The sequence below is a fragment of the Rhodotorula graminis genome (genome assembly GCF_001329695.1).
Source record: "Rhodotorula graminis WP1 unplaced genomic scaffold RHOBAscaffold_19, whole genome shotgun sequence".
Taxonomy (NCBI): domain Eukaryota; kingdom Fungi; phylum Basidiomycota; class Microbotryomycetes; order Sporidiobolales; family Sporidiobolaceae; genus Rhodotorula; species Rhodotorula graminis.
In genome coordinates this window covers 237,908-261,530 of record NW_017264946.1, presented here as the reverse complement: position 1 = coordinate 261,530, position 23,623 = coordinate 237,908, and the positions used below count along the sequence as shown (strand labels likewise).

At 67.7% G+C, this 23,623-nt stretch overlaps 10 protein-coding genes across 10 annotated transcripts in view; 7 read left to right on the top strand and 3 right to left on the bottom strand.

The window, feature by feature from the left end:
• Window positions 1-499: 499 nt before the first annotated feature.
• RHOBADRAFT_19038 (uncharacterized protein) lies at window positions 500-1,428 on the bottom strand (the record flags this gene model as incomplete). The annotated part of the gene is made up of 4 exons (XM_018412467.1): window positions 500-665; window positions 725-759; window positions 827-1,105; window positions 1,222-1,428. The coding sequence occupies 4 exons, from the start codon at window positions 1,426-1,428 to the stop codon at window positions 500-502; spliced, it is 687 nt and encodes a 228-aa protein (XP_018267860.1).
• Window positions 1,429-2,633: 1,205 nt separating this feature from the next.
• On the top strand, window positions 2,634-4,165 carry RHOBADRAFT_18985 (uncharacterized protein; the record flags this gene model as incomplete). The annotated part of the gene is made up of 7 exons (XM_018412461.1): window positions 2,634-2,829; window positions 2,940-3,053; window positions 3,119-3,172; window positions 3,237-3,540; window positions 3,635-3,782; window positions 3,854-3,913; window positions 3,983-4,165. 7 exons carry the CDS (start codon window positions 2,634-2,636, stop codon window positions 4,163-4,165), a joined length of 1,059 nt encoding a protein of 352 aa, XP_018267859.1.
• Window positions 4,166-4,987: 822 nt separating this feature from the next.
• Window positions 4,988-5,966, top strand: RHOBADRAFT_56424 (uncharacterized protein; the record flags this gene model as incomplete). The annotated part of the gene is made up of 3 exons (XM_018418337.1): window positions 4,988-4,993; window positions 5,099-5,560; window positions 5,648-5,966. 3 exons carry the CDS (start codon window positions 4,988-4,990, stop codon window positions 5,885-5,887), a joined length of 708 nt encoding a protein of 235 aa, XP_018267858.1. The 3' UTR covers window positions 5,888-5,966.
• Window positions 5,967-6,388: 422 nt separating this feature from the next.
• On the top strand, window positions 6,389-7,453 carry RHOBADRAFT_47512 (uncharacterized protein; the record flags this gene model as incomplete). Its single annotated transcript, XM_018414996.1, has 6 exons — window positions 6,389-6,403; window positions 6,462-6,560; window positions 6,642-6,849; window positions 6,949-7,016; window positions 7,145-7,318; window positions 7,412-7,453. 6 exons carry the CDS (start codon window positions 6,389-6,391, stop codon window positions 7,451-7,453), a joined length of 606 nt encoding a protein of 201 aa, XP_018267857.1.
• A 282-nt stretch (window positions 7,454-7,735) lies between these two features.
• Window positions 7,736-11,073, top strand: RHOBADRAFT_56422 (uncharacterized protein). Its single transcript, XM_018418336.1, has 11 exons — window positions 7,736-8,300; window positions 8,383-8,456; window positions 8,609-8,655; window positions 8,720-8,746; window positions 8,811-8,959; window positions 9,033-9,225; window positions 9,313-9,617; window positions 9,692-9,769; window positions 9,836-10,021; window positions 10,097-10,336; window positions 10,428-11,073. The coding sequence occupies exons 1-11, from the start codon at window positions 7,797-7,799 to the stop codon at window positions 11,025-11,027; spliced, it is 2,403 nt and encodes an 800-aa protein (XP_018267856.1). The 5' UTR covers window positions 7,736-7,796; the 3' UTR covers window positions 11,028-11,073.
• A 41-nt stretch (window positions 11,074-11,114) lies between these two features.
• Window positions 11,115-12,802, bottom strand: RHOBADRAFT_56421 (uncharacterized protein; the record flags this gene model as incomplete). Its single annotated transcript, XM_018418335.1, has 3 exons — window positions 11,115-12,110; window positions 12,180-12,296; window positions 12,406-12,802. 3 exons carry the CDS (start codon window positions 12,800-12,802, stop codon window positions 11,149-11,151), a joined length of 1,476 nt encoding a protein of 491 aa, XP_018267855.1. The 3' UTR covers window positions 11,115-11,148.
• A 783-nt stretch (window positions 12,803-13,585) lies between these two features.
• Window positions 13,586-15,007, bottom strand: RHOBADRAFT_40149 (uncharacterized protein; the record flags this gene model as incomplete). Its single annotated transcript, XM_018413688.1, has 5 exons — window positions 13,586-13,732; window positions 13,798-14,167; window positions 14,235-14,554; window positions 14,647-14,791; window positions 14,856-15,007. The coding sequence occupies 5 exons, from the start codon at window positions 15,005-15,007 to the stop codon at window positions 13,586-13,588; spliced, it is 1,134 nt and encodes a 377-aa protein (XP_018267854.1).
• A 2,331-nt stretch (window positions 15,008-17,338) lies between these two features.
• On the top strand, window positions 17,339-17,758 carry RHOBADRAFT_56419 (uncharacterized protein; the record flags this gene model as incomplete). The annotated part of the gene is made up of 2 exons (XM_018418334.1): window positions 17,339-17,595; window positions 17,686-17,758. Coding segments are annotated over 2 exons (313 nt in total), but the record flags the coding sequence as incomplete, so codon positions are not given.
• Window positions 17,759-18,441: 683 nt separating this feature from the next.
• RHOBADRAFT_19008 (uncharacterized protein) lies at window positions 18,442-19,307 on the top strand (the record flags this gene model as incomplete). The annotated part of the gene is made up of 3 exons (XM_018412463.1): window positions 18,442-18,602; window positions 18,678-19,054; window positions 19,123-19,307. Coding segments are annotated over 3 exons (723 nt in total), but the record flags the coding sequence as incomplete, so codon positions are not given.
• Window positions 19,308-21,704: 2,397 nt separating this feature from the next.
• The window catches only part of RHOBADRAFT_56417 (uncharacterized protein), a gene marked incomplete at its 5' end in the record, with an annotated part of 3,141 nt that continues 1,222 nt past the window's right edge, over window positions 21,705-23,623 (top strand). The window contains 10 exons of the mRNA XM_018418333.1: window positions 21,705-21,802; window positions 21,866-21,939; window positions 22,054-22,130; window positions 22,206-22,290; window positions 22,350-22,434; window positions 22,503-22,644; window positions 22,716-23,048; window positions 23,128-23,235; window positions 23,317-23,323; window positions 23,394-23,477. Of these exons, the coding sequence (XP_018267851.1) occupies window positions 21,705-21,802; window positions 21,866-21,939; window positions 22,054-22,130; window positions 22,206-22,290; window positions 22,350-22,434; window positions 22,503-22,644; window positions 22,716-23,048; window positions 23,128-23,235; window positions 23,317-23,323; window positions 23,394-23,477 (1,093 nt within the window). The remainder of the gene's footprint in view (window positions 21,803-21,865; window positions 21,940-22,053; window positions 22,131-22,205; window positions 22,291-22,349; window positions 22,435-22,502; window positions 22,645-22,715; window positions 23,049-23,127; window positions 23,236-23,316; window positions 23,324-23,393; window positions 23,478-23,623) is intronic.

Below are 23,623 nucleotides of genomic sequence, written 5' to 3'. Positions count from 1 at the left end.
AGAGAGACCTCGACCGACTCGCTCCCGCTCGCCCTCGGCTCGACATCGTTCAGATCGCGCCCGTCTTCTGCATGAACGCGATCTCGTCGGGCAGCGACTCGGCGAGCGTCGGCGCGTCCTGGACCTTCCACCCAAACTCGCGCAGGAGCTCGGCCGTTGCGCGACTCTGGGTGCCCGTCTCGGTGTCGGTCGAGCCCTTGGGGTCGATGACCGGGTCGCCCGAGATGAGCTTGCGCTGCTTGAGCTCGCGGTCGACGACGTCGGCAATGTCGCCCCACCGGTGGACGCCCGTCTCGGCAAACACGTACAGCGGCGCGGTCGACGACTCCTTCTCGAGGTGCGCGAGGAGCGCCAGGTACCCGGTGACGAGGTTCTTGATCTGCGCGACGGAGTAGCGTGTCAGTGTGTGTGTCGAGAGGACGACAGAGGGCGCCAGACTCAACGTGTACGTTGTTCCAGGTCGCGTCGGGCCCGCTGCGTGGACGAGGAGAACTCGAGGTCAGCGCGCGCTCACAGGTTTGCCCGCCTCTTCAGGATCGACCTCGGCAACGTCCGACGACTCGATAGGCTCCACGAGAGGCAGGACGCACTGGCTGATGAGGTGGCCCTCCTTGATGGCCTCCTTGATCCACAGCGGGCACTGGATCGAGATCTTGTTGAACGGGCTGCAAGGAATAGACCTGTCAGGGAAGGTCGCCCAGACGCAAAGAGGACCGCGACGCACCCAGTACCGATGCCGTAGATGCAGGGAGGAAGAATCTGCGCGAGAAGCGGGCGAGGGTCAGTACGGGCGCGGCTGGGTACCAGGGGCGACGAGGGGACGCACAATCGAGATCTTGGCGTTGAGCTTCTTGCTCTCGACGGCTGCCTTGATGGCGAGGTCGATCTCGCGGTGCGGTGCGTGGTCGGGAATCTCCTTGTCGAGCGTGTCCGGGTCCTTGTCGGTAAAGACGACGTCGGTCGAGCGCTGCGGGACGGTGAGCACGCCCGTTCCCGACGTGTGAATGTACACGGCTGGCGGCTTCGACGACGAGCGCGAGGCGAGGCCCTTGAGGATGCTCTTGACCGACGGGAGGTCGTCGGCCGTCGCGATGTGCATGATGATCTGTGGGGTCACACGCGGGTCAGCTGTGGGGTGCGCCGTAGGAAGGGCACAGGAGGAGGAGGAGGTGTAGCAGGAGGAGGGGAGGGGGAGGAGGAGGAGGGGGAGGAGGAGCTCACGTCCGCCTCGGCCGCCTCCTTGGCGATGAGCTCGTCGCTCGCGAGCTCACCCTGGACGGGGCGCACACCGAGCTCCTTGAGCTTGTCGGCCTTCTTGGGGTCGCGACACAAGGCGGCGATGTTGTACTGGTCCTTCTTCTCGAGGAGCGCGGCGAGGACAGAGCCGCCGATGAAACCGGTGCCGAGGAGGAACAGCTGAGCAGGCATGGCGTGCGTAGTGCTGGTGCGAGCGTGCGTGCAGGGAGCGAGCGAGAGGCGAGGAGGAGGAGCTCGAGAGCTTGTCCGAGCGATGATGCGCGCAAGTCGAATCGGCGTGCGGGGAAGCGAGCGCCGACCGCGCTCAAAGTTGACCGCAGCAGGCGCGAGCGCACGGACCTCGCGAGCGCAGCTGACGTGGCTCGGCTCGCTCAAACGCCAGGTCGATGCCAGGAAGCCGGCGCACAGTACGCACGCAGACGAGCGAACGGCAGGAAAGCCGAAGCCGGGGGAGCGATTCCCTGAGTCTGCGGCCGACGGCAGGCGGCGCAAGAGCCAGGCGCTGGCCGACTGGCGCTTTCGTCGACGGAGCCCGCTTAAGCTTGCTCGGCAACGGTGCCGCCACATCCGCGACACGACAAAGAGGCGCCACGGACCACCCATCATTCCGCCCGCTCGCCCCTGCGGACCGGCGCAGAGATCGTCAACCATCCGGCCGGACTTTTGTGCACGCTCGCTGTACACCGCTGTGGCTTTGCATGCGGCTCGATGGCGGGCAGTGACTGCGAAGGGGCGAAAGCGCCTCATTGTGCCGCGAGCGCCAGGGCCGTCCGACTTGAGAAGGTCGAGAGCGGGGCCTGAGCGGCGGCCGAGCAGACTCGCGCACCTGACCCCTCGCACGTTGCACGCGTTCGATCGCGCAGGAGAAATGGCACGCAAAGTCAAACTTAGCCCGCCGCACGCGGTGGGGGCGCGCAGGACGAGAGGCGAAGCGATCGGCTCTCGAGAGGTCCAGGTGCGGCCGCGTCGTCTCATGGGTGCAGGCGCTCGGTACGAGCAAGTCGACAGCGCAACGACGAGCCTGGTGAGAACACGCTCGAGCGACGTTCCCAGCTGGAGCGAGCAAGCCGAGAGCGAGCCCACAAGCGGCACTGCGGATGCCGCCGCTCGAGCCGGTCCGGCGGGTTCGAGCCCGCTTCAAACCCTCGCGGCCTCCACCGCGCTATTCTTGTGCGGCTCGCTGCACAGCTCCCGCCGCGTTTCCCGTGCGGCGGCGAGGCTCTCGCGACGCACACAAAGTGGGGCACCCGGAGAGATTGGCAGCAAACGAGGAGGACGACGTGGGACTCCAGCCTCGCTCTCTCCGCCCCTCCTCTTTCCCTCCACTCCACACCTTTCCCTCGCCCCCACCGCCCCTACGCACCCACTCGAACAACATGCAGGCTCAGCGTGGACACCTTGACCGCGCCAATGGCGACCTCGAAGTCGGTGTCGCCGACCTCCTCCAGCAGCGACCCGCCGCCCACCACAGCGCGCCGATCCCGGCTCCCCCGACCTGGCTCGTCAACTGGGAGCGCAAGCGCCCTGCGCTCCTCATGGAGTGCATCGCGGAGTGCATCGGCGTATTCTTCTGTGCGTCTCCCTCTCGCTTTCCTCCCCAACCTTCCCAACCTTGACCTCGCCTTTTCGCGCGACTTGTGGCCATTCGAACGACCAGAACTGACGGCGATACCCCCGCACAGACGTCTTCGCGGGCATTGGCGCGTCGGCGGCGTTCCTCGTCACGACCGCGGCGCAGGAGCCCGGCTACGGTTCCCTCCTCACGATCGCGTTCGCCTACGCCTTCGGCATCGCTTGTGAGCACTTTCTTTTGGGCCGCTACGGCACCGTGCACCAACTGACATGGTCTGCGCACCCACAGTCGCCATCATCGTCGCCGCGCCGACCTCGGGAGGCCACCTTTCGCCCTCCTTCAGTGCGTCGGCTCGTCCCGACGCTCTCGACGGCTCCTCGGACTCTCTGACACTCTCCCCGTGCAGCTGTGGCCTTCTGTGTGTTCAAGGGCTTCCCCATCAGGAAGGTGCCGTTCTACATCTTCTCGCAGCTCCTCGGCGGGTTCCTCGCAACCCTCGCCGTCTACGGCATCTACAACCAGCAGTTCAAGGAGGTCGTCGCCGCTCTCGAGGTCGTCAAGCCCGCCCAGATCTTCTCGCCGGCAGGCCCCGCCGGCATCCTCGCGCTGTTCCCGGGCGTCGGCCAGGAGCTGAGGTGGGCGTTCCTCAACGAGGTCATCGCCAACCTCTTCCTTTCGATCCTCGTCTTCTCGGTCCTCGACCTGTGCAAGTATGTGATACCCCTCTCTCACGCTCGCCACGCGAGGGTGCCCTCTCGGCGGCGCTCTTCCCCGACAATCGCTCACTCTCTTTCCCTCGCGCAGCTTCTTCGTCGCCCTCCCTTCCGCCCCGTGGACCATCGGCCTCGGCTACTTCGTCATCATTGCCGGGTTCGCTGTCAACTCGGTCTCGCTCAACGCCGCTCGCGACGTCGGTGGCCGGTTCGCGTGCGCCGCCATTTACGGCTCCAAGGTGCGCTCGAGCCGCCTCTCTCTCCTCGTTCGTGTTCTGCGACTCACTCTGTGCCTCCCCTCGCCCTAAAGTGCTTCACTGCGTCGTCGGGCTACACTGCGCTCGCCGCCTTGACTACGTTCCCCGTCACTGTGCGCCGCGACCTCCTCCTTCTCCTCGAGCCAGCGAAGCCGAAACCTGACTCGTTCCTCTTCCCGCAGCTCGTCGGCGCCCTCATCCACACCCTCTTCCTGTCGGACACGGCGCGCATGATCGTCAACGGGCCGCCGGCCATGGCCGACCAGATCTCGATTGCCAACGAGCAGCGCGGCTTCAGCTCGGCGACGCGCGCCCTCACTCGCGAGTCGGTCTGGCGCGACAACGGCTCGCCGACCAAGCAGTAAACGCGTCGTTCGTCGTCACCTCGTTACCCCTAGGCGTCGTCGAGGGCTCGACGGCGTCGCCAGGTCGCCTCCGAGGGCGTTGTCGAGTCGCTTTCAATCTTTTCGTCACCGGTCTCTGTCTCCTTCTCGGTCTTCTCGCAGTCTTTAGTACCCCCCTTGTCGTTCTTGTGCTGTCATCGAGCCCAATGCTGCCCGTCTCCCACGTCGCGAGAGCGACCGAGAGGAGCACAGCGAGACCGGCTCCGCGCGCCGTTGCGCTTCAGCAAGCCCTTTCTTTTGACGCTCGCTCGTTTCTCGGGTCCCAGGAGAGCTTGATACGCCTCACTGAGGAGAGAGCAGACTGCCTTGCGCCGCTGCGGCAACGACAGCCGAACCTGCGGGACCTTCTCAAGTCGAAGCTCCTCGCCCGCGCTCGCACCTCTCTTCCTCGCTTGAGCTCACGAGCTCAGATCCTCGGCCTGCGACCCGCGACTGCATCGTGCACCACGACTCGAGGCGTTTTCGAAAGACGCGAGCCCGCACAAGGCAAAGCCAGTGCACACACGATGCGAACGAGGCAGCGCTTGAGGAGGAGCAGCTCGTTGCTGCGGCGGCCGCGGACGTCCTCGACTGGCCAGACCGGCGCAGCCGAGACACGCCAGAGTTGGGCGGGCGACGCGCCTGCAAAGTGGGGCCCACGCGTCGGGAAGGACGACGGCGGGGTCGGCCTCGAATGACGCTCGTCGAGCGGGAGGGAGGCTCTCTCGTGACAACTTTGGGCGGGAACCGGCTTTCCCTCTCCTCTTTCCTCACTACAAGCACAAGCTCGCACCAAACTAGATCATGTGCGTCCGCGAGACAAGCTTCGAGCCGACGAGCTCGAGCCGCGCACTGACCTTCTCTCCTCTCTCTCCCTCGTGCCCCCGCCGCAGGTCGTACTCTCCCGCCGACCAGCACCACCAGTGGCAGCGCGACACTGGCGACGCTGCGCCCCTCGACTCGACGACCTCGCACACCCACCACCACGAGACTGGCGCCGCTGCGGCCGCCGTCACGCCCAAGGAGCACGTCGCGCCCCACCACGAGCCGGGCGCCGTCGCCGCCAAGGAGCCCGTCACGCCCGCCGCTGCTGAGCGGACGTCGTCGACGACCGCTGCCCCGTCGACGACGATTGACGCCCCGCCCGCCAACGCCGAGCGCACGGCGTCGCTGAACAAGGCCGACTCGCACCGCGACGCCTCGCCGGCACCGACCTCGACGACCGACGCCGCCGCGCCCGACGCGGCTGCGGCCAAGCCGGACGACGGTGAGTACCACGGCGAGCACGCGGGCAAGCTCGGGTACGGACCGCAGGCGCCGAGCGGCGGCGGGCTCCCGGACCGCTTGAAGGCCATGGAGGAGAAGATCAAGGGCAAGGTGCGTCGCCCTCCCCCCCCTCTCGCTCGTCGCAGCTCAGAAGAGCACGCACTGACTCGTCCTTGCGTCCCCCTCCCTCTCGAGCAGCTCACGCACAACCCGGAGCTGGTGCAGCAGGCGCACGAGCGCGACACGGGCGAGCTCGCCGAGAAGCGCCGCCAGTACGACGCGTCGCACGACGACGGCGCCTTCAACAAGCCGGCCGAGGACGACGAGCCCAAGCCGGCGGCTGCTGCGACCACCAAGGAGGGCAAGGCCGAGGACGTGCGCGAGAGCGGCCACGCGGCGTCGGCTGACGCGGCGACGGCTGGCACCAAGTCGGCCTGAGCGAGCGAGCGAGTTTGAAGCGCCCTCTCTCTCCAAGTACCGTACATACCGTCCATGCAATACCTCTTGAGTACCCGTCCCAGCCGAGCGAGAGCCTGCTGTGAGCGCGACAGCAAGAGGCGACTCGGAGCGAGCGAAAGCAGGAAACGTAGCAGAGACGACGCCACGGATGAGGCTCGCTCGAGGACAGAGAGGGTCCAGAGCAATGCGTGGTGGCAGCTGACCGGGCAGCAAGGTCGCCCGAGGGAGACGAGTCGTCGTCAGCGTGTGGTGGTCGAGGAGGAGACGGGGCGTCGTCAACCTCTCGCAACCACCGCACTCGACCTCGACAGACTCGCACAGAGCACTACTGCTGCCCACCAGACCGTCCACCTTTGCTCGACAGTCCCCCCTCGCCTCGTTCCGCCCAAGATGGTGCGTCCCTCTCCTCGTCACCATCTCTCGCTCGCCCTCACTGACCCGCTCGACCTCTGTGCGCGCTATGCACCCTCGCAGAGCATCATGGAGCTCAACGGCGTGCGTCCACTGCCCTCCCCCTCTTACCGACGAGCGTGCTGACCTCTCGCTCCTCCAGGGCTCTTGCATCGCCATGGTCGGCAAGGGCTGCGTCGCCATCGCGTGCGACCTGCGCCTCGGCAACCAGGCCCTCACCGTTGCGTGCAACTTTGAAAAGGTGCGCCCCTCGCTCTCTCTCGCTCTCTCCTCGCCTTCTCTCCCCCCCACCTCGCACTCACCACGGCCTCGCACCCACCAGGTCTTCCCGGCAACCGACCGCACCTACTTTGGCCTGCCCGGCCTCGCATCCGACACGATCACGGTGCGCGACAAGCTCCGGCAGCGCGTCAACCTGTATGGCATGAAGGAGGAGCGCACCATCGAACCCGAGACGTTCTGCCACCTCGTGTCGAGCACCCTGTACGAGCGCCGCTTTGGCCCGTACTTTGTCGAGCCTGTCGTCGCAGGTCCGTCCTCGCCCCCTCTCCTCGCCTCCTCTGGGCTGTGTGCGCGGCGCGAGGCGACGCTCACCTCGGCGGCTTGCGCGGCCCTCCTCTTACTCGCAGGCCTCAACAGCAAGGACGAGCCCTTCATCGCCGCGACCGACCTCATCGGCTGCATCAACTTTGCAAAGGTGCGTTCCCCCCCTTGTTCTCTGGCCCTTTCTCGCTCCCTCAGTCGCTGACCGTGTTCCCTCCTTGTCCCCCTCCCTCCTCCACCTCTCTCGCCTCGACCCACTTCTTCCCGCCTCGCCCTTCACAGGACTTTGTCGTGTCGGGCACGGCGTCCGAAAAGCTGTTCGGCATGGCCGAGTCGCTGTGGGAGCCCGACCTCGAGCCCGAGGACCTGTTCGAGACGGTGAGCCAGACGCTCCTCAACGCCGTCGACCGCGACGCCTACTCGGGATGGGGCGCCGTCGTGTGGATCATCGAAAAGGTGCGTCGCCGCTGTTCCTCTCTATCTGTCTCTCGGCGTCAGGGCGCACGAGCCGGCCCCGACTGACTCTGTCCCTCGTCGACCTCCTCGCAGGACAAGGTGACGAAGCGGTGGCTCAAGGCGCGCATGGACTGAGCGTCCCTCTGCGCCTGTGGTCTGCGTAGACCTGCGCATGCCCTGTATCATACCCTCTCCGAACGAGTGCCGCCGTGACGGTCGCGAGAGCCAGGAGGTTCCGGAAAGCGAGAGGTCCGAGAAGGCGCGCCCCGACTCCTGAACCTCGCCTGCCTGCTTGTTACAAGCTCTCGAGCGTGTCCTGTAACCCTGCGCTTCCTCTCTGTGCGAGACGAGCGAGCGACTTCCAGCGCCCCGCTCTGCCGCCGCCGGCTCGACATCCTCATCAACCAGTCGCCCTTGCTCGCCTCCCGCCGGCTAGAGCTCAAGGCCAAGCAGCAGGGTCTACTCGCCCCCACCAGTCATGGACCCTCGCCACCGCCTCGCCCTCACCGACACCTCGGACGACCGTCCCGGGCCCTGGCAGCCCGCGCCGAGCGTCGCCGCCAACAAGGTCGCGCGCTTCACCGGCACGACGCGCAAGTCCAAGTTTGAGCTCGAGCGCGAGGCCGAGCAACAGCGCGACAAGGCGGCGCGCGACGATGCCGCGAGGGCGTACGACGAGTTCGTCGAGGCCTTTGGCGGCGACGACGAGGTTGGGCCGAGCAGGGGCGGCGCGAGGGCGCGCGTGGGCGGTGCGGGAGCAGGGAGGAGCAAGGGCAAGGGCTTTGTGCGCGCGGGCGGCGTCGAGAAGTACGACCCGCTCGCCGGGCGACCGCCGCAGCCTGAGCAGGCGGCGCCGGCACCTGCGCCTGCCGCGCCGACCCCGAGCGCGTCGAGGGCGGCACTGCAGCCGCAGGCGGCGGCGTTTGTGCCCAAGAACCAGCCGAGGGCGACGGCGGCGTCGCTCATGGCCGACGAGGACGAGGTGCGCACTCGGTTTCTCTGTCCCTCGAGACCGTCTCTCGCCCCGCGTGAGCCTGACTCTGGCAAGGGACGCCTGCGCACAGTCGCAGGCTCAAGCACCTGTCGTATCGGTACGCAAGAAGCGCGCAGGCGACACGTTCCTCGAGCAGCTCAAGAGGTTCCTCCCCTTTCCCTCCTCGCTCGCCCTCGTCCTCGCGGCCTCGTCCGCCCCGAGACGGCGTCCTTCCTCGTCGTCCTCGAGTCGGTTGTTGACTTTACGTCGCCTCCCCTTTCATCCTCATCCTCGTTCGGCGCGTGCGGCGGTGGCAGAGACCAGGCGGCAAGGGAGGAGCGTCTCAAGCAGACGGCGGGACGAGGTGCGCCCCATTCCTTTCTTCCTCTTGCCCGAGCCTCTCGACCGACTCTCTCGTCACCCTGCAGTCGGCTCGTCTATCACGGCACTCGCAGGTGCGCCGAGCCTTCTCGTACCCTCCTTCGCCGACCTTTCTGACGTGCAGCTCCCTGCGCGCAGCTCGCGAGCACGCGCCCGTCCTGACGGGCTCGTACGACGTCGGCGACCCGCTCACGACCAACCTGCACGTCGGCGGCCTGCCGACCAACGTCACCGAGCAGTCGTTCGGCAAGCTGTTCGCCCAGTTCGGACCCGTCGGGAGCGTCAAGGTGCGCCCGCTCTCCTCGCCTTCTCTTCGTGACTGCCCTCGAGCCTCGCACTCACGCTCGAACTCTCCTGCAGATCATGTGGCCTCGTCTCGACTCGGGCCACCTCGCCGCGATGGGCGGCCGCAAGCTCGGCGGCTTTGTCGCCTTCCTCCGCCGACCCGACGCCGAGCGCGCCGCCAAGGAGATGGACGGCGCCGAGTGGGGCGACAACACGCTCAAGATTGGCTGGGGCAAGGCGGTCCCGATACCGGCCACGGCCATCTACGGTGCGTCGCGCCGTCCCCAGGGCCTTGCGAGATGCGGTTCGCCGAACGGAACTGACTCGCTCCGTCTTAACGGCCTCGCACGCACAGAGCCCGACTACGACGCCCGATCGTCGCACCGCGCCCGCTCGCGGTCCCTCAGCCCCGACCTCGACCCGCACGAGTTCCTGCGCGCCAAGGCCGCCGGGGGCCCGTCGTCGGCCTCGAAGCGCGCCCGCTCGCACTCTCGGTCGCCGCCTCGCACGCGTGCATGGCCGCAGCTCGAGGAGGGTGTCGACGAGCCGTTCCTCGTCGCCGTCGCCAAGCGCGTGCGTGACAACGGCCGGCAGTTCGAGGAGGTGCTCAAGGACAAGGAGCGGGACAATGCGCGGTTCGACTTCTTGCGGGACGACAAGGTGCGCCCTCTTTCTCTATCTCTCCTTGAGCTGTGTCGCCGTGTGGGACTGACGGTACTCTCCTTGCGAAACAGCTCCCGAGCTACCACTACTTCCGCATGCTCGTCGACCCGTCCTACGAGCCTCCTCTGGTGGCCAGCTTTGACGACGAGGTACCTCCTCCTCTCGCTTACTCTCGTTCCTCGTTCGTGCCCCTGACGCTCCTCCCCCTCCTCCAGGGCAAGGCGTCCATCTACTCGTCCGACTCGAGCGAGTACTCGGACGACGACCGGGTCGGCAAGGGCCACCTGAGCCCGCTCGCCGAGCGCCGCTTCACGAGCCTGCTGCGGGGCCTCACGAGCTCGAGGGACAAGATCGCGAGGGGCATGAGCTTTGCGCTCGAGCATGCCGACAGCGCCGATTACGTGCGTCGACCGTCTCGCCCATTCTCCACTCTCCCTCTCGGACGGCATTGATCTTGTCGTTGTGTCGACGCACAGATCGCCGACCTCCTCGTCTGCTCCCTCACGATCGACTCGACGCCCGTCCCGCGCAAACTCGCCCGGCTCCACCTCGTGTCCGACATCCTGCACAACAGCGCCGCGTCGGTCCCGAACGCGTGGACGTACCGGTCCATCTTTGAGCGCAAGCTCCCCGCCGTGTTCGACCACCTCGGCGATATCTACTTGAGCTTCCCTGGACGGCTCAAGGCCGAGCAGTTCCGCGGCCTGATCGAGAAGGTGCGCTCTCGGACCCTCTCTCTCTCTCGCCCCCTCTCTCTTTCTCTCCTGTCGCCCCGGCGCACTCACATCTCGCACCCTCTCGACGCAGGTCCTCGACGTGTGGGCCAACGACTGGATCGTGTTCGAGCCGTCCGTCATCGACGACTTCAAGCGCCGACTCGCCGGTCTCGACGTCCTCCCTCCCTCCTCTGCGCTCGAGCCGTCGACCGACAGCGCGCCCTCAGCAGACGTCGACATGCATGGCGAGTCGGCCGTCGCGCCCAGCCAGGCACCTGCCCAAGCACCGGTCGCGGCCGACGCCCTCGCCGAGCCGTCCTCGCGCGCTTTCAAGCCGAGCTTCAAGGCCGCCTCGTTCGCTCCTGCCGCGCCTGAGCCCGAATCTGAGGTCGACGCCGACGTCGACGGCGCGCCTGTCGAGCTCGGTGGCGGCGGCGGCGAGGACGACGTTGATGGCGCGCCGGTCGAGCTCGAGCTGGACGGCGCGCCGCTCGATCTTGACGGCGACGAGGTCGACGGGGCGCCTATCGCGCTCGATGACGACGTCGATGGTGCGCCTGTCGCGGCGGCAGCAGAGGAGGACGTCGACGGCGCGCCGCTGCCGGTGGGGCGAGAGACCGAGACGGTCGTGCTCGACGGCGAGGGCGAAGAGGCGATGGACATGGGGAGCGAAGACGACATCTTTCAGTAGCAGTCACCGATCTTGCAAAGCGCATTCTCGAGCGCTTTCCTTCTCTCGTTGCACGGCGAGGCTTCTTGCAGAGTCGCTCTCCTCGAGCGCGACGAACGGCACAAAGCGCTTGCACGTCGAGCTACACAGCCTCGCGCATCCTGTCCCTCACGTCGAGCAGGCCCCTGAGCGAGTCGGCAAAGTCGCGCAAGGCGGCCCCGCCCGCCGTCTCCCCCTCGCCCTCCTCCCCCTCGCCGCCGCTCGCGCCTCCCTCGCCGTCGAGCAGCCTCAGCAAGCTCCCGTCGCCGTCCTCGGCGTCCTCGACCTCCTCGCCGAGCAGTCCACGCGCAGCGACGTCGCGCAGGGCGTCGCGCGTGCGCCTCTGGGCCTCGCGCAGGACGTCGGCCTGGAGGGCAAAGGCCGGGTCGAGGAGCGACGAGCGCTCGTTGCCGGGCCCATCGACGCGGACGCGCTTGGCCGAGCGGTACGACGCGCCGAGGCGCGCGAGGGCGTCGACGTCCCACTCCTTGACCATGACCGGGTGCTCCTCCTCTTCGTCCTTGCGCTCCTCGTCGCTCGCGCCGCTCCCTCCCTCGCCGCTCTCGCCCTCGCCGCTCCCACCTTCATCGTCCTCGTCCTCCTCCTCCTCCTCCTCCTCCTCATCATCATCGTCGTCATCGTCGTCGCCAAAGTCGGCGCCGTCAGTCGGCCGGCCGCGCTTCCTCGTCCTGCGCTGCGAGACGAGCACCTCGCGGCGGACGCGGCCGAGCGGGAGCTCGCGCGCCTCGTCGGCCGCGCCGAGGATGGCGAGCGCGCGCTGTGCGCGCATGCGCAACCAGCGCGGGTTGGGCACGGTGCGCACGAGCGGGAGGGCCGAGGGCGGTGGGTGGAGGAAGGTTTCTGGGGCGACGAGGTGGAACGACGACGAGGTGAGGAGGGCGTGCAGGGCGGTCGACAGGTCGTGAGAGGCGGGAGGGGAGAGGGAGGCGATCGGGGCGGCGTCGTTGAGGGCCGGGTCGAGGTCGGTGACGCTCATGGCGCGCAGGGGCGAGTCGAGGATGGGCGCGAGCTGCTCGGGGAGCGCGAGGAGGTACTCGAGCATGACTGCAGGCAGGGGTACGGTCTGTCAGCGAGCTGTGCGGGGGCAGAAGGAGAGAGACAGTTGGTGCTCACCGGGGTCGACCTTGAGGAAGATGCGCTGCATCGACGCCGGCTGGGTGAGGACGAACAGGTGCAGGGCGAGGAAGGCGGCGGCTTGACGGAGCGGCGCCACGGTCGGGTTGAGGTGCTCTGTGGGTCATGGATGGGTCAGAACAAGACCACCGACTGCACCAGTACCCCTTTGCCGTCGTGCGGTAGAGGAGACGCCGGGACGAGCGAGAGGACGAGAACGACTCACCGAGAAACGCGCGCACGACCGAGTCTCCCCAAGGCCCCCTCATGGTGCCGTTCTGGGGCACGCCGAGCAAGTGAACCCACTTCCACCCCATGCCCTCCCACAGGCGGCGCATGACCTCGTACGGGCTGTACCTCGGCGCGGCCGGGTAGCCCTCGGCGAACGCGCCGAGGAGCGCGTCGACGTCGGCGCGCAGGGGCGGGATCCACGCGTCCGAGAGGAAGAAGAGCGGGTTCGAGAGGCAGTAGCCCGGCTGGTTGCTCGCGCCGAGCGGGAGCGACGCGCTGCCGGGGAGGGACAAGGGCGCGAAAGGTGTGGGGACGCGTGGGTCGGGCGTAGCTGGCGTGGAGGGTGCTGTCGCTGTCGATGCAGTCCTGGCCGAGCGCGCCCGTGGCGGCATGAGCGGAGAGAGTGAGGGGAACGAGGTCAACCGACGACGAGACTGATGAAGTCGAGTCTCTCCCGCCGACCTCTCTCTGCTCGCTCGAGATGGCTGGTGTGCTCGCTAAACAGGCTCATGACTCTCTCTCAGATCCAGACACGAGCGCGCGAAAGGTATCTGCAGCGAGCGACCCTCCCCTCGACACGCTCTACTCGAGCAGCACCGCCCTGTGCCCCTGCTTGCCCGCCTTGAGCACGACGAGCCGCCCATCGAGCAAGTCCTCGTCGCGCAGCACGACGTTGGCCGTCTTGGTCGGGACCCGCACGCCGTTGACCTGCAGCCCGCCCGACTGGACCGCCTGGCGCGCTTTCGCTGCTCGGTGACGATGCGTCAGTGCGGCTCGAGGAAGGGAGAGAGAGAGAGGCTGGACGCACTCTTGGACGGCAGGAGCCCACTCGCGAGCACGACCTTTTCGAGCTGCTGCCCGACGTAGGCGGCCCTCGGCAGCCTCGTCAAGAGGGACGGGATGGGCACGAGCGCCGTCGACGAGCCGTCGAGCGCACTGATGACGTCGGCCGTCACGCTCGACGACGACAGGGTCGCGCCGTAAAAGACGTCGGTCGCGGCGAGCGCTTGGCGCAGACCCTCGGCTGCGGGCGACGAGGTGAGCTCTGGGTCCGCGAAGGAGAGGGAGAGGGGCGAGCGCAGGACGCACGGCCGTGGATTAGCTCGGTCGCTTCAGAGGCGAGCACCTTTTGCGCGATGCGGTTCTTGGGGTTGGCCTGCAGGACGAGGCGTCGGTCAGGGACGTCGAGAAAGGCGAGGCGAGGGGGGCGAGGCGAGACGCGCCTTGTGGTCGTACATGATGCCCTCGATCTCGCCGATGCGCATAAAGGTAAAGATGCGCAAGTACTTGTCGACCTCGTCGTCGGTCGTGCGGAGGAAGAACTGCGTCGCGCAAGGAGCGTCAGGGGCCGGCTCGGGCGCTAAGAGGAGGGAGGGAGGGGGCGCACCTGGTACAGGTCAAACGGCGACGTCATGCTCGGGTCGAGCCACACGGCGTTGCCGGCGCTCTTGCCAAACTTGTCGCCCGCCGCCGTCGTCAACAGCGGGAACGTGAGCCCGAACGCCGGGTCGTCCCTCGCCTCGTCGCCGCTCGCGCCACCACTCGCGCCCTCGCCCGCCAACCCGGCCGCGTCGACAAAGTTGGCCCGGCGGATGAGGTCGACGCCGCTGACAATGTTGCCGAGCTGGTCCGAGCCGCCGAGCTGCATCGTGCACCCGAGGTCGCGGTGCAGCCGCAGAAAGTCGTGCGCCTGGAGGAGCTGGTACGAGAACTCGGTGAACGAGATGCCCGATGACGAGTCGAGGCGGGACTTGACGCTGCGGGCGTGTGAGTGAGAGGTCAGGCCTTCGTCGAGACGAGAAAGAGAGAGGGGCGGGGACGCACCTCTCGCGAGAGAGCATGGTCGACACGCGCGCCATCTTGCCCACCGTGCTCAAGAACTCGAGCAAGCTCATGTCGCCCGTCCAGTCCAAGTTATTGACGATCCGCACCGAGCCCTCGCTCTTCTCGTCCGCACCCTCGCCGCCGTCGCCGCCGAACCGTGGCCGGGTGCGCGACTGGGCAAACGCGACGCCGCGGTCGAGAAAGGCCGTGAGCTGCTTGGTGATGCCCTCGACGTTGGCGGCGAGCGTGTCGGGCGAAAGGGCGTTGCGCTCGGTCGAGCGGCCGGATGGGTCGCCGATGGCGCCGGTTGCGCCGCCAATCTGTCGCACGAGCGCGTCGAGGAGGAGGAGGGGGAGCGAGGTCAGTGTGAGTGTGACTCGAGGGCGAGAGGGGGACCGGCCGAGGGACGCACAAGAGCGACTGCGTTGTGACCCTGGAGGCGGAAGTGGAGCAGGCCGATGAGGGCGAGCAGGTTGCCGACATGGAGCGAGCGAGCCGACGGGTCGACGCCGAGGTAGACGGTCGTTGGCGACTCGACGTGCTGACGTGCGCGTTGGCTGTGGCGGTGTGAGAGAGGTCAGTCGACGCTCCTGTCGGGCAGAAAGAGAGACCTGGGCGCACCTGGTGAGCTCTGCGAGCATGCCCCTCTGCTCGAGTTCGTTGACGACGTTTCGCCGGCGCACGGTCGACGCGAACGAGCGGGTTGCGCGTGCTGGAGGTGCGGCAGCGGTGTAGGAGCGGATCAAGCCGCGCAGGGCATCCCTCGAGAGCATGGTCGTCGAGGACGAACACTCGGTGGAACGAGGAGGGAGATGAAGAAGTGGGCCGGCTCTCCTCCTCGTCTCGACCCTCCCGGCTACCTGCTGGCTGCTGCTCCACACTCGCCATCTACCGCCGAGTCTGCGCGCCGTTCTTCCGTCACAAGACCGCCCCGCCGAGGTCGAGCGGTGACCCGGCGTCGACCAACAAGCTTCCTCGCCCCGCACAACTCGCCAGCCAGCGCACCTGCCAGAGCCGTGTATGCCAGCCTAGCCCGCGCCAGGTACGCCCAGTCCGCCCGGCCAAGCAGCGCAACCGCAGCTGACCTCGTCGTCCCACAGTTTGCCTCGTTCCTCCTCGGCGTCGGGTCCCCCTCAGCATGACGACGCCCCGCACGCCCGCCAGACCTCGCGCCATCGACCTCTCCGCCAGGCTGTCCAAGACCGACAAGCCGACCGCGCCCTTCCTGTCCGTCTCGACCCACTCGCCCGCTCGGCCCCACCTCCTTTCGCCCGACGCCGCCCTCTCGCTCCACAAGACTGCGCCCGCGGTGTCAGCAGTACCAACGAGGCGGCAGAAGGTGTCGGGACCGGTGGATGAAGGGTGGACCTTGTCGGCCGACAACTGTGCGTCTCGCCGTCCTTCCTCGAGATCCTTCTCCCGCGTCTTCCTCACCTCTCGTCCCTCGCCAGGCATCGTCGCCGTACATGCGCCAACGCACGTCATCAAGCTGTCGCCGTACTGCAACTGGCTGCACCAGTTTGAGCACGCACGCTACCTCCATGCCGGCGTTCCTGTGCGCCGCGCACGCCCTCCTCGTCCTCATCGTCAGCCCAGGACAAGCCTCATTGGACGTTCTACGACGACGGCAAGGACGCGCCGGCCGGTGTCAGCTTCTTTGCCGAGCGAGGTCGAGGACTTGGGCGGCACCCGATGGGTACGTCTCTCTCTCTCTCTCTCTCTCTCTCTCTCTCTCTCTCTCTCTCTCTCTCTCTCTCTCTCTCTTTCTCGGCCTCGCCTAGACGGCGACCCTGTCTCGGACCCACCCCTCCTGCACGTACTGACGCACGTACCACCTGCAGACGAGATCGTCAAGGAGGGCCGACAGCTCGTCAAGGAGGTCGGCGCGCAGTGGCACCTGTGGGCGGCCGCGCACAAGTTCCAGGTCGACGAGGACCTCGCCGTCGAGTGGCGCAGGGCGTGGAGCACGGCCCTCCTCGAGGCGAGAAGCTGTCGCGCCGGCGAGCTCGGCCTACTTCGACGACCTGTGCGCCGTCCGAGATCACGTGCGGGCCATCCTCGTCGAGTACAAGAACCTGTTCCAGTCGTGGGCTCGCGACAAGGACGCTCGCAAGGACGTCGAGTCGTGCGCCGGCGCGCCGGGCTCGCCGTCCAAGACGCCGTCCAAGCGCGGCAAGGGCTGGAGCGCGTCGTCGCGCAGCCAGAAGGACGAGCTGCGCGAGCTGTCGGGCCGGTTCTGGGCGATCGTGGCCGAGGGAGGGCCCGGGTTCAGGTCGAGGGAGCTGCAGGGCGAGGTCGGGAGGAGGACGGCGAGGGCTCTTCTCGTGCGTCCGACTCTCGCTCGCCGCGTCGCATCCGCCTCCTCGACTGACATTTCCCCTTATCCGTGCGCAGGCATCGTGCGCCTACCTCGACCCTCTCGAGCCGACCCTCGATGCACCCGCCGTTGGCCACAAGCCGCTCCTGAGCCGCCTCCAAGACTGCGCTCTCGTCCCCTCTCGATCTCTCGCCGCCGCCAGCTCGCTCAAGGCGACATCGAGCATCGTCTCGACGGCGGCTGAGGTCGTCGTCACGACGTCGGCGGGCGAGGACGAGGACATGGGCGACGACTCGTTCAACGACCTCGACATCGAGTGGCCCGAGTTCCCGGACGACCTCACCCAGTCGGCGCTCACCTCCCTCGACAAGCTCTCGTCCTCCACCTCATCCCAGACCGCCGCGACCACCATTCTCCCCTCCTCCGTCCTGCCCGCCGCACCGCTCTCACCGTCGACCGCACCCGTCGTCGCCGTCGCCGTCCGCTCCAAGTACCGTGGTCGCCCGTTCGCCGAGCTCGCCGGCAAGTCGACCCTACGCTTCTGCTTCGACATGGCGCACCGCGACATGCTCGGCCTCAAGGCCGACTCGCTCGCACGGCGGCTTCACGGCGGTCACGCCGGCGCGAGCGGGATCCAGCCGAGCAAGATCGCGCCGCACATGGTCCGTCTCCCTCTTTCCTCCCCTCGTCCTGCTTCACGCCTCCCTCTCTCCTCTCTTCGTCCTTGCCACGAAGGGCCTTTGCGTGTCGGACGGCCCCATTGACACCCTCGACGGGCCCCTCGCAGCTCGACGTCCTCCAGGTCAGCAAGCGCTGCGCCGGCATCACCTCGTCTCGCCTGCGGGTCCGCCCTCGCACGCTCTTGGCTGACGCAGACGACCTCGAGGCCATCGGCTCGCCGACGAAGAGGGCGCGCCGAGCGTGACCTCGTCGACGAGGCGCCGTCGCAGTTCGACCTTCTCAACGCCGACGACCTTCTTCCTCTCGTTCGGCATCTGCCTCGACACCGCCCATCCTCTCGCACTATTCATCGTTGGACTCTAGGTGCGCCCGTCGTCGCCCTCTCGTCTGCAGTGCAGCAACGCGCACTGACTTTTTGCCCCGTTCCCCTCCTCTGTCCTCGGCGCCGCACAGACCCTCTCCTCGCGCCCTGTAGAGAGCCGCCTCGCCCCGAGCTCAGTAGACCTTAGCAATGCATACCCGTCCTCGTTACAGCAGAGGAGAGAGCCGAGAGCAGCCTGTTCGTCCTTCGCAAGCTGAGCCGGCTGCGCTTCACGCTCGCATCGACAAGCTCCATCACCTCGACTCGAGCACCGCCAGAGTCTGCCACCTGCGCAGCGAGCACCAGCAAACTCTGCTCTGTGCCCCGCACCTCGTCTCGCAAGCTCTTTTCGCCAGACGTCGTCCAGGCCGACCCCGGACTTCGCCGCTCGACGACAACGACCACATCGCGCCACCTCGAGGGATAGGCCCGTTCGCCGTGGAGATCTGCTTGTACGTCTCATCAACGCGGTCTGGCCAAGCAGCGCGTCCATCGGAGCCGCCCATCTCGCGTTCGCCCCATCGAGCTGACGTTCGTCCTCACACAGCAAACACCGCTCTCGGCCGCTCGAGCCAGTCGCCGCACCGCCTCACTCGGTCCAGACAGACCGTTGCCTGTACGCGCCGCCCATTGCGCGTCCCCTCCAGCTGCGGTCAAGTTGCCGCGGGACCTCCTCCTGAGTGAGTCGCCGTCCACTGTCTCCCTCATCTCGCACGCCGAGATCCGCGAGCCAGGTTGCGCGCAGGGGTACACACTGCATCAAACAGAGCTCACCTTTGTCCCCTTTGCTCACGCAGAGCCTTGATCACCCTCGACTCGGCCTCGTCCCTTGCCTCCCCCTCGCCGCCATGCCGACCACCGGCCACCATCACCCAGAGCCGCTCGAGATCCACCTCGAGTCGAACGACCTCGTTCTTCGCGGCTTCACCGGCGACGAGTTCGAGCCGGCGACCCTCAACGGCGAGCTCATCCTCAACCTGTCGCACGCGACCGACCTCAAGGAGGTGTCGTGAGTCCTCCCTCCTCCCTCGACCGAGCCTGAGCCTTGGGACGACGACAGAGCTGACTTCTCGAGCGCATGCAGGCTCGTCTTTACCGGCGCCGCCAAGGTGAGCTGGCGCGACTCGTCGACTCACCACCACGACCACCCGCTCTTCTTCCACGACTTCAACTTCCTCAACCCGTCGTCGCACACGAGCCGCGAGGACTCGAAGAAGGAGCACCACCACGTCCACACGCTCAAGGCCGGCCGTCACGTCTTTCCCTTTTCCCTCACCGTCCCCGGCTCGCTCCCGGCCAGCCTGCGCACCTACTCGGGCACGGGCATCATCGAGTACAAGCTCAAGGCGATCGCGCAACGCCCGGGCTTTACCGCCGCCGACTGGAAGGCGCGCAAGGTCGTCCGCATCTCGCGCAGCTTTGGCGCCGACGCCGTCGAGTTCAACCAGACGCTCGAGATCGGTCCGTCGACGCCTCTCTCTCTCTCTCTCGCAGCCTCGACGGTCACTCACGCTCGCCCCTGCTCGCAGAAAACACGTGGCCCGGCAAGGTCATGTACTCGTTCACCTTGCCGCACAAGGCGTACGCCGCGGGCGACACGATCCCGGTCGCCGTCAAGTTCTCGCCGCTCGCCAAGGGCATCCGCATCGTGTCGCTCATCACGACGATCCGCGAGCACACGACCGTGTACTCGAAGAGCTCGACCCACTCGGAGGCGCGCGACGCGACCGTCGTCAAGTACAACTTTAGCGAGGACGGCGCTCCCGGCGGGCCCTCGACGTCGGGCACGACGACGCCGGCGCCGCGCATCGAGTCGTCGGCGTCGCTCTCGTCGATGGGCGTCATGACGCCGACGACGCCTGGCTTCTCGACGCCCAACGTCTCGACGCCGTTCGGGAGCGGCGCGCGCACGCCCGCTCACGACTCGCCATCGGCGTCGGGCTTCCCGTTCGACCGCGCCGCGCGCAGCGGTCGTCGAGCCCGGTTCCAGCTCGGCGCCGAGGACGAGGACGAGGGCGACGACGTCGCGACGCCGCACCCGATGAACTCGGCGACGGCCGACGAGCCGCTCGTCGATGACGGGCAGGATACCGAGGTCGACGTCGTCGTCGACGTGCAGGTGCCCATCTGGACGGCGCCGTCGCACAGCGTGCACCCGATCTTTGTCAACCACAAGATCAAGTGGTCCGCCTTCATCAAGAACCCGGACGGCCACGTCTCGGAGCTGCGCTGCGCCCTCCCGATCCACATCCTCGCGTCGTGCCTCGTCGAGGAGGCTCGTCTCGCGTCGGCCGGGTCGCGCAACCTCCTGTTCGGCGCGTCGGGCGCGCTCGCCCACTCGGCCCTGCCGCAGGTCGACCTCCCGTCGTACCAGGACCACGTCATGGACCGCGTCGCCAACGCCGAGACGGCCGGCTACTTCTCGGCCTCGTCGGGCTTTGCGCCGACGCCGTGGAGCTCGCGCACGACGCCTGTCGGCACGCCGGGCATCTCGCCGCCGGCGTCTCGACCGCCGTCCCGCCCTGCGTCGCCCGACCGGCGCAACAGCCACCACGGCGGCTTTCACGGCCTCAGCACGTTCTCGGCCCTGTCGTCGCTCAGCAACAGCAACAACGCGTCGCGCCGCAGCTCGGGCGCCGCCACGCCCGCGACCGCCTCGCCGCCGCCCGAGCCCGCCGACGAGCACCCCGAGGACCACCGCAACTGGGTCGACTCGGAGCTCCTCAGCTCGCTCAACGTCAACAGCGGCGAGGGCAACTCGCCGGCGCACTCGACGCCGTCGTCGCGCCCGGGCAGTCGACCCTCGTCCCGCCCATCCTCTCGAGCCGGCTCGCGCGCCTCGAGTCCCGAACGGGGCGCGCGCTCCGACGCCGGCTCATCCTCGATCCCCATGTCGCCCATGACGCCCGGCACGCCGGCTGCTGCGCAGGACGAGCGCCCGTCCCTGTCGCGCTCGCACAACTCGAGCTTCTTCAACCTCCACTTCCCCAAGCCCTTGCGGCCCCTCACGGCGTTCTCGCGCAACAGCTCGTCGAGCAACCTGCGCGACGCGCTGCACCTGAACCACCACGGCGGCGGCGGCGGCGGCGGGAGCGCGGGCGGCGGGAGCGGGGCCGCACCCGACTCGCGGCGAGGGTCGACGCCGGGCAGCGAGCTCCCCTCGGGCGCGCCGTCGCCCTCGGCGCTGTCGAGCGCGCTCGCAGCGCACGCCGCACGAGCAGGGCCGTCCGGGCACGTGCCGCGACCGCCGCTGCAGATCGACACGCCGCCGCTGTCGAGCGTGACGCACACACACCCGCTCATGAGCAACTCGGCGGGCGCGTCACCCGTCTCGGCGTCGCCTGGCATGGCGAGCCCGGCCAACGCGGCGCAGCAGCAGTCGGCGCAGACGCAGAGCCCGCAGAACGGGTTCCGCCAGGTGTACGGCTCGCACGCGCCGCTCTTGTCGCCGTCGCTCGGGAGCGGCGGGCCCGGCTCGGCAGGGTCGCACCCGCCGACGCCGGGGGCGACGACGCCCGGGTCGCACGGCACGATGACGCCCGTCGACTTCCTGTCGCAGGTGCCGTCGTACGACGTGGCGGCGCGCGGCTTCCTCGGCGGCGGCATCACGCCCCTGTCGTTCAACCCGCCCGGGTACGACGACGCCATGTCGACGAGCTCGAGCGGCGGCGAGTCGTCGGCGCACGAGGGTGCGCCGGGACCAGGCGCCGCACGCGCGTCGGGCGCAGGACCGTCGCCGTTGCCGCCGAGCGAGGGCAGGTCGGCGGACTTTGCCTGAGCGCTGCGCCGAGGCGCTCGCTCACCCACCTTACATAGACTTCGCTTCTCGTTACCACCCATAGACGGCTCGACCCCCCCTCCCTGTACTTATCCGCTGCGATGCGACGGACCCTCCCCCTCTCTCCTCTCCTCGTCATCGACGTCCTCCCACTTTGCATCCCCTCTCATAGATCCGGTCTCGCTATTGCCTCGCCAGTAATCTCAGCGCTCCCTTTGCATCACAGTGGCCGAGTCGACGAGCAGCTCTGCGCACTGAGAGAGAGCTTTTGACTCCGCGGCCGCCGAGCGAGAGAGTCGCTCTCGCCTTCCCACCTCGCTCTCACCGCTCAAGATGGCCTCTCCGTTCCCCAAGGCGCCTGCAGAGTCGTCCACCCGGCGCATCAAGGCCGGCATCGAGCTCAAGGACTTCCGCGACGAGCAGGGAATCACGTCCGCCCGTCCTCATCTCCTCGTCCCGCTTGTCCGAGCCGGCTGACCTCGTTGCCCGCACAGCCTGCCGAGCAAGGATGCGTCCAACACGCTCATCACGAGTGCGCTCCCCTACGTCAACAACGCGCCGCATCTCGGTGAGCTCCTCCTCCCCTTCTCCTCCTCCTCCTCTCGCCCACCCTCCCCGCCTGGCCGTCCAGACCGCCCTGCCCTGCGTTCGCTCGAGCGAGAGCTGACTGGACCTCTCACAGGCAACATCATCGGCTCGACCCTGTCGGCCGACGTCTTTGCGCGCTACTCGCGCCAGCGCAACCAGCGCACGCTCTACGTCCGTCGACCACTCGTCCTCTTTGCGCTCGGCCGACGACCATACACTGAGTCCCCCTCGCGCACACACACACAGATCTGCGGCACTGACGAGTACGGCACGACGACCGAGGTCATGGCGGCCAAGGAGGGCGTGAGCCCGCAGGAGCTTTGCGACAAGTGTGCGTCCCTCGTCGTCAGCAGTCGAGCGCTCGGGACCTGACCCGCTCTCCTCGCGCAGACCACAAGATCCACGCCGACTCGTACGAGTGGTTCGAGATCGGCTTTGACCACTTTGGCCGCACCTCGACGCCCAAGCAGACCGAGTGCGTCCATCTCTCTCCCTCCCTCTCTCGCTCGAGCCAGCAGAGCTGACCTCGACCCACGTGTACAGGATCTGCCAGGACATCTTCCTCAAGCTGTACAACAACGGCTGGCTCGAGGAGCACGAGAACCAGCAGCTGTACTGCGAGAAGGACAAGCGCTTCCTCGCTGACCGATACGTCGAGGGTACGTGCCCCAAGTGCCACTACGACGTGCGTCCCCCCCTCCCCTCCTTTCTCTCTCGACCCTGCCTCGACCCGTCACTGACTCGCTCTGTCGACAGGGCGCACGCGGCGACCAGTGCGAGTACTGCAGCGTCACGTACGAGTCGCCGCTCGAGCTCGTCAACCCGCGCTGCTCGGCGTGCGGCGCCCGACCCGACGCGCGCACGACGGCGCACCTGCACCTCAAGCTCGCCGAGCTGCAGCCCCAGATCGAGGCCTTTGTCCAGCGCGCGTCGAGCGAGGGCACGTGGTCGGCCAACGGCAAGGCGTTCACCGACGGCTGGCTCCGCGGCGGGCTCCAGAGCCGCGGCATGACGAGGGACCTCGAGTGGGGCGTGCGGTTGCCCAAGGAGCTCGGCGCCAAGTGGGAGAACAAGGTCATGTACGTGTGGGTGAGTCGCGGCCGTTCTTCTACCTCCTCCCCCTTGCCGCGCACGTCCTCGTACTGACACCTCGCACCCACTCTCGCAGTTTGACGCGCCGATAGGCTACCCGTCGATCACGGCCAACTACACGGACGAGTGGAAGCAGTGGTGGCGCGACCCGGAGCACGTCAAGCTGTACCAGTTCATGGGCAAGGTGCGTCCTCTCGTTCTCTCTCTCTCTCTCTCTTGGCCTCTCTCGTCGAGCATCTCGACTGACTCGTGGATGTGTGCGCAGGACAACGGTGCGGCCCGACCGCTCGACTCGACCTTGCTCAAGGTCCTCGCACTGACCCTCCCTTCCCTCACCCGCAGTTCCCTTCCACACGGTGCTCTTCCCTGGTTACCTTCTCGGCTCGGGCGACAACTGGACGATGCTCAACTCGATCTCGACGACCGGTGCGTCGCCGCCTCCTCTCCCGTCCCCCCCCCCCCCTCTTCTAAAATCCGCATCGACCACTTGGATCACCCGCTGGCCCTGTTGTCCTCGAGGAATGGGCGTTGAGCTCGCCGGGTCTCCCCCTCCATCCCCACGACAAGTAGGA